General features: G+C 36.4%; 1 protein-coding gene across 3 annotated transcripts in view; it reads right to left on the minus strand.

Moving 5' to 3' along the window:
- Nucleotides 1-6,303, minus strand: part of LOC109226605 (NEDD8-activating enzyme E1 regulatory subunit AXR1-like) — a 12,138-nt gene extending 5,835 nt beyond the window's left edge. For all 3 annotated transcript variants that reach the window (XM_019391421.1, XM_019391419.1, XM_019391418.1), the window contains exons 1-7: nt 6,155-6,303; nt 2,671-2,843; nt 2,419-2,582; nt 1,234-1,344; nt 875-954; nt 316-466; nt 124-217 (exon numbers count right to left, since the gene is read on the minus strand). In XM_019391421.1, coding sequence (XP_019246966.1) covers nt 124-217; nt 316-466; nt 875-954; nt 1,234-1,344; nt 2,419-2,582; nt 2,671-2,843; nt 6,155-6,192 — 811 coding nt within the window. In that variant the 5' untranslated portion in view covers nt 6,193-6,303. The remainder of the gene's footprint in view (nt 1-123; nt 218-315; nt 467-874; nt 955-1,233; nt 1,345-2,418; nt 2,583-2,670; nt 2,844-6,154) is intronic.

A 6,525-nucleotide genomic window follows, 5' to 3' on the forward strand; every position in this document is an offset into this window, starting at 1 on the left:
AAAAAAAAAAAACCTGACAATCTTGGGAACTAATTGGCAATCATACTGATCACTTAAACAAAGAGACAACCAGAAAAAAACTATGAGTTTCTGATACATCAAAGAATTCACATAAATGCTTACCAGTCCCTTGTGGAGAAAAGAGCTTGTATGAAGCTTCCACGGCTTCTTTGTAGTTTTCTTCATCCGCTGTGATCATCTTGGACTTAATTAAATCCTAAGACATTAAAGAAATTGACCAAATCACCTTAGATGGACCAAAGTGGAAAAATTAAGGATGAAACTTAAGAAGTATATAAATATATATTTTTGAACCTTGAATTGTCTTTTCTCTTCTCTGGTAGAAGGAAGATTTCCACCATGAGTATTTGCCCATTCCTCCGCCAGTTTAACAAGGATAATAATATATGGTGTGTGTTTATGAACCACAGCATCAGTTGTGTTTAAATCAATTGTCTCTGCAAACCTGTGGTGATAAATATGAAATCAGCCATTTTCTTAATCCTTTTCCACCTTTGATGGGGAAAAATGTATTTGTTAACAAGGAGAAAGAGTAAAATCTCTAAGGACAGGATGCATCCCAGTAGAAAGACGCTTACATCAGTGAAATTCCAATCCCATTAGAGATATATCAACAATGATGTATGACCGGTATGGCTTTACACCAAGAGATGCTTAATTACCCAAACCCATAAATAATCTAATAGATACCAAGCTTGCAAATTTTTGTGTTACTGTTATTTATTAGCACCATAAGGAAGCTGATATGGTTCTTTTGTCTATAAATAAGAGATATTATTCAGTGAACAGATTAATCTCCATTATAGAACTATAACATATCAAGCACAGAGAAAAGCACAAAGAAACAGCCGACCTCCGAAGTTCTGGCCATGGGTTATTAAGCCGTAGATCATCTAGAAAATGATCAGGCTTCGATTCAATTACTGTATGCTCCTGCAGATAGATGAGAAAATTTTAATTAAAACACATATCATATCCCGTTTGGTAAGAGCTTTATTAACAAAATCATTGTTACTTCTTTGCTCATTCATTGATTCACTCTGTTCCTATCGCTTGACAGTTCTTTTGCTATAAGAATAGTTCCTCATATAGATAATCCTCACAGGAAATCCATGACAATGGTAGTCACCGGTCTGGACCCACAGTTCTCTATCGATACTGGATTTCACACTTATATCATCCTAAAATAGTACAAAGCAGCATTAAGATTACCTTCACACTAATCCTGACAAGACCCATGAGGCCATATGATCGTGCAAATAATAAAATAATATTTCCCTCCCGACAGATTCTATCCAATTTCACCATGGAATCTTCAACCAGCTGAAATAGAAAAGACAAAGCATAAGAAGAAACTGTCAGAAGTTCCATTGTGCTGGTATCTGCTGATAGACAATTAGCCATGTTATGCATTTAAATACGACCTAAATGGCAAAGGAAACAGATCTTTCTTTTGTTTGAACCTTTGATATTTTTCTCTTCTTCTTTTTTTCGGGGGGGGGGGGGGGGGGGGGGTAGGGGAGGGAGGGGGGGGGGTGTTCTTGCTTCCACAATTATAGGTTGGATAACCCATAATTATGCAGATACCAAAACTAGTTGTTCGCTCTTACAAATCAACACGCCCTTACCCTTTTTGAAAGGGAGATGAAAGACAAATGTCATGCTATTCAACATAATTCAGAGTACTGGAAATTTGGAATGATTGTAACTCGTAATATACTAGTCCAGAAGTACAGAAATTCTTAAGAATCAACACAGAACACAGTAGATAAAAATTGTGTTGAAATGATTGTAACTCGTAAAGTGCTAGTTAAGAGGCATAGAGACTCTTCAAATTTGACATGCTACACAGTAGATAAAAGTCTCAGAATTCCTCCAGTCATAAGAAAAAAATCAGAATCTTTGACATATCAGACACGGATTCTACTAAATAGTCAAGCATGAAACTATAACTAAAGTTCTCACAGAATAATTGAATAAACACGAAAAAAATGTTAAATTTGGGTGGGATACTATTTAGACTTTATGAGAAAATGCATATATCTGGGACAATGTAAAATCGGAGACAAATTTCTGTCTGAAATTCTTTTATATGCATGAAAAATAAGTAATGGGGATACTACTACATTATTATGGAATAGAAGACAGACCTTAAAGAGCACTACAAATGATATTTGCTTGATGGGGGACAATATCTAATTTGAACAATTCAATATTGTAGTGTTACCAAGAAATGTAGTGTAACATAACGCCAACTTTCTCAAGTACTTCCTTTTACCATATGCAGGGAAAAAGGCTTTTTTATAATAACCAAAATTATGTTAAGAAAAGTGGGAACACGGGATCCTGCCAAGATCAAATGCTTTTACGAGTACAAGATAATTCGCAGCTCCAGACCTGTGTAGCTATGACTAATGTAAACTGAGAAAAGAAGGATGGATTTGTCTCAATTAGTTCCTCCGGATGTTCTTCTATGAACTTGGCTTTAACAGCATCATTTAACTCTTGAAGAAATGCACACACACACTTTGCCTTCGATTGTCCAACACTTGCTTCATCAACTACCAGAAATACAAGAGAAAAATAAGACTATGGAGAAGCCAAGACTTGCTAAAATTGTAGATGCATACGGACAACCGCGTAACATACCCATAAAATTATTTCCAAGATCACCCACTTCAACCTTAGAACCATCAACAACAGTGATGCTTCCAACTCCACCAAGAACAAGATTTTTCAAAGTTTCAGAACCAGTTGGACCACAGTTAAGTAAGCAGATACTGGCTTTCTCCAGTGCGGCTTGTCCTTGCTCACCCCATATCCTGTAAAACAGCTTCATTATTTTATTTTATTTTTGTAAGGTGCAAATCAGCTTCATTATTATCTGTTCTCCAACCTAAACGTTTAATTGTCAAACATGTTAATGCAGGGGAATGGTGTATTTCAGGTTGGAATCTGCGAACACCCATGAATACCCATAATAGCCATATGATATATAACGTTTCGTTGTCTCTGCCTGTTTTAATAACTATTATCTGAAAGTTGTGTAAATTTAAAGTCACATATGTGTTTGAAATTCATAGTTTGATCAATTTAACTTCGGTCAATAAGTAGAATCTGTGACAAAATTATCAATCTTGCATGATACATCTTATCAGGCATTCCATGGAAAAACATTCCAAGAAATTTTACACTGGTCGTCCTGAAACAAGAATCAACAATTTTTTCTAATTCTAGACTAACTCGGAGCTGTAAATTGGAATGAACATCTCTGATTCATTCCTGTTTGGACTTTTTCAATACAAAAAGAGGCACGCATAAAAGCACACACGCACATATCTGGATACACAAAAGAAAGATCTATTTGATGGATACACACAACTGAAATTGCAAATGGAAGTAAGTAATCTTTTCCAGAAATTACAGGTCATTCAACTTTGGCCAAGTAAGGTGCAAAGAGAACCAAATATCAGATCATTACAAGTCAGCAGTACCTCTTCATAGTCATCTATGAGACAAAAAAATTCCAAAATGAAATTTCCATCAAAGCTTACTGCTTCAAAAGCCAGCAAAACCACTCTCAAATGCAGCATTTGTTCTCTTTCAGCCCCACACATTAACAATGTATCTTGTATCATCAACATAAAGCTATAAGAGACTTCTATAAAGTTTCCTGAATGACCCTCCATTTTAAAGTCTTTTATCCGGTCGCTTCTCACAACAGTTTTGATCATCTGACTCAAAACCTCCATTACTATAGAAACAAATAGGGAGATAGTGGGTCCTCTTGTCTCATGCCTCTTTGGGAATTTAAATGCCCTACTGGACTACCATTGATAAGAATTGAAAACTTAGCAGTGGAAAAACAGAATTATATCCATTGAATCCATCTTCCTCCAAAATTCATCTTCTCTAACATCTTCAACATACAAGGCCAGCTGACATGATCATAAGTCTTTTCCAAGTCTAGTTTAAACACCACTCCAGACAATTTCCTTTTCCAATAGTAGTCATTGCATTCATTTGCTAAAAGTGTTGAATCTGCTATTTGCCTGTCTTTCATAAAAGCATTCTTATTTACAAATACCAATTTTTATATTACAAGCTTCATTCTCTCAGTGAGAACATTAGCTATCAACTTGTTTATGCTCCCAAGCATACTAAGAGGTCTGAATTTCTTGGTGTTGACAACCCCTTTCTTCCTTGGAATTAAAGCAATGAAGGTAGAATTCTAGCTTTTAACAAATTCTTCTTCCCTGTAAAACACCTCAAATGTCTTCAGAACATCTTCTTTCACAATATACCAATTATATCTCATGTTTAAATTTGCTATTTTGTGAAAAAATCTAGTGTTTTACCTTTGGTTGATCCATAAAAATCTGGAATTTTGTCTAACAGTGACACTTGCCAATCTATAGGAGTTCACCTCTCTAATCAAGAAGGAGAGACTTCCTCAGGACAATCTTTTGAAATCCATGACTTCCAACAAGTAAAAGCTTCTTTTTTTTTTTTGATGAAGTAATGTATTGTATTAAAAGGCATCAAGAAGATGCAAAAGGTCACATAATAAAACTTGCTTAACTCCATAGGGCAAAAAAAAAATTCTAGAACAAGTAAAAGCTTCTTTGCATCCAAATGTATAAACAAGAAGCCCCTAACGTCCTTTCCGGAGGGAAGCATTAGCCAACATTAGCCATTCTTTAGCACTAAAACACATAGCACCTTGATGGGGCAAAGTTACATCTGTTGAATTGCGTGAATCATCCAAAAGTTTAAACAATTAGAAAAGGTACACTTACATTTATTTATTTTAGAGTGCAACACTCATGATTGGATCCAAATTTTTTTCTTTCCCAAGCACGTAAAGTACTGGTTGAGGTTGGCGGTGAAACTTGAATCCAGTACCTTTCTATGCTCTAATATCATGCAAAATCATGTAGCGGGTTAAACTTAGGGGCGGAGGATTCATAGTGTAGACTATAGGTTCGGTCAAACCCAATAGCTTTGTCCAAAACTCTACTTATGTGTTAAGAAATCCACTAAATATGCACATATATTAAATTTCGAACCTATTTATCAGCACTTGAGATCGATGTCCTAGAATCTCGAACCCATAAAGTTCAAATCCTAAATCTGCCTCTGATTAGTCTTGTATCCTTTTCCTTAAATTCCCATGCTAGCACATTAAGATAACGACCACGTCTTTCCATTAAAGATTCTACGTCCAAAAAAATATCCTCCTTTCTTATCTCATCCTATGCCCTTCTACACTTATATACCACAGACTTGGTTCACCATTTAACTTAGAGAAACCCAAATTGTCCTTAAAACACAAATTATACACTATTGGAAAGAAATGCGCCTAAATAGAGCGGGATAGACATAAAGGATCATATAGCCGACCTCAGCTAGCTTTGATTGAGAGGCACTTAATTGATTCTTTTTCAAAATAGTGATGGTGTCCAGTTCAACTTGCGCGCACCTCGACTACTCTACCGAGTAGCTGTTACATCCCACCATCACAAGTACCGGGTAACTCTACCTACCATGCTTAAGCAAATGAGAAGAAATCACCTAGTGTTTTGACTCTAGTGGGATATAAACCCTAGTCTCCACGGTTTGCACCCACTTCATCGACCACCGGGCCACACATCAGCCCTTAATAGATTTTTAATTTTTTACAATGGTGGTGTCTGGGCCAGCTTACACACACCTCAACTAATTTCACCGGGTACCTAATGCTTCCCACCAGCACAAGCACCAAGTAACTGCCCACCAAGGCTTAAGCAAATGGAAAGAAATTACATAGTATTTTTGTCTCTAGTGGGATTTAAACTGTAGACTCTAATGTTTGTCGCTCACTTCATAAACCACTAGGCCAACCCCGCATTTAATTGATATTTTATTACTAATTTTGCACAAACGTAGCAAACCCAGAAAAGAGAATCGTTTTCTAATTTCTGCTATGAAATTATAATTTTAGTGCAACAACTACAAGAGCTCAAGTTCCGTGGTAGGGAGTAGGGACTACTAGTAATAGGCTTCATAATACAAAGAGATCATAACAAAAAGCTGAAAGCAGAAAATTGATATATGTATGAAAAAATATACTAATAGACTAAAAGAATTATACCTGAGCTGACGATCGTATTTGACTTTAGGTTCCGCCATTGTTGTGTATGAGCAAAACTCGGCTTGTTTTTTACGCAGGAGGAGGGTGGAAGTGAAATGGAGAGTGAAGAACTGGGATTTTGCCGAAAGAGAAGAAGAAAGAGATTTAAAATGAGAAAATGGAATATAGAATTTTTTAACGATATGTTGGACAGGGTAAGTTTGGTTTGGGCCTCGTGGGCCTTAGCCAGGCCCGATGTATCATGTCATGGAACATGGTGGTCATCGCCCTCATATACGTTGCTCCTGCATTCTTCAACCCAAATGGCATGATTCTGTAACAATACGTCCCCCAAGGCGTGATGAATGCCGTCTTTTCCGCATCCTCCTCAT

This window comes from Nicotiana attenuata, chromosome 6, assembly GCF_001879085.1.
Source record: "Nicotiana attenuata strain UT chromosome 6, NIATTr2, whole genome shotgun sequence".
NCBI classification, from domain to species: Eukaryota; Viridiplantae; Streptophyta; class Magnoliopsida; order Solanales; family Solanaceae; genus Nicotiana; species Nicotiana attenuata.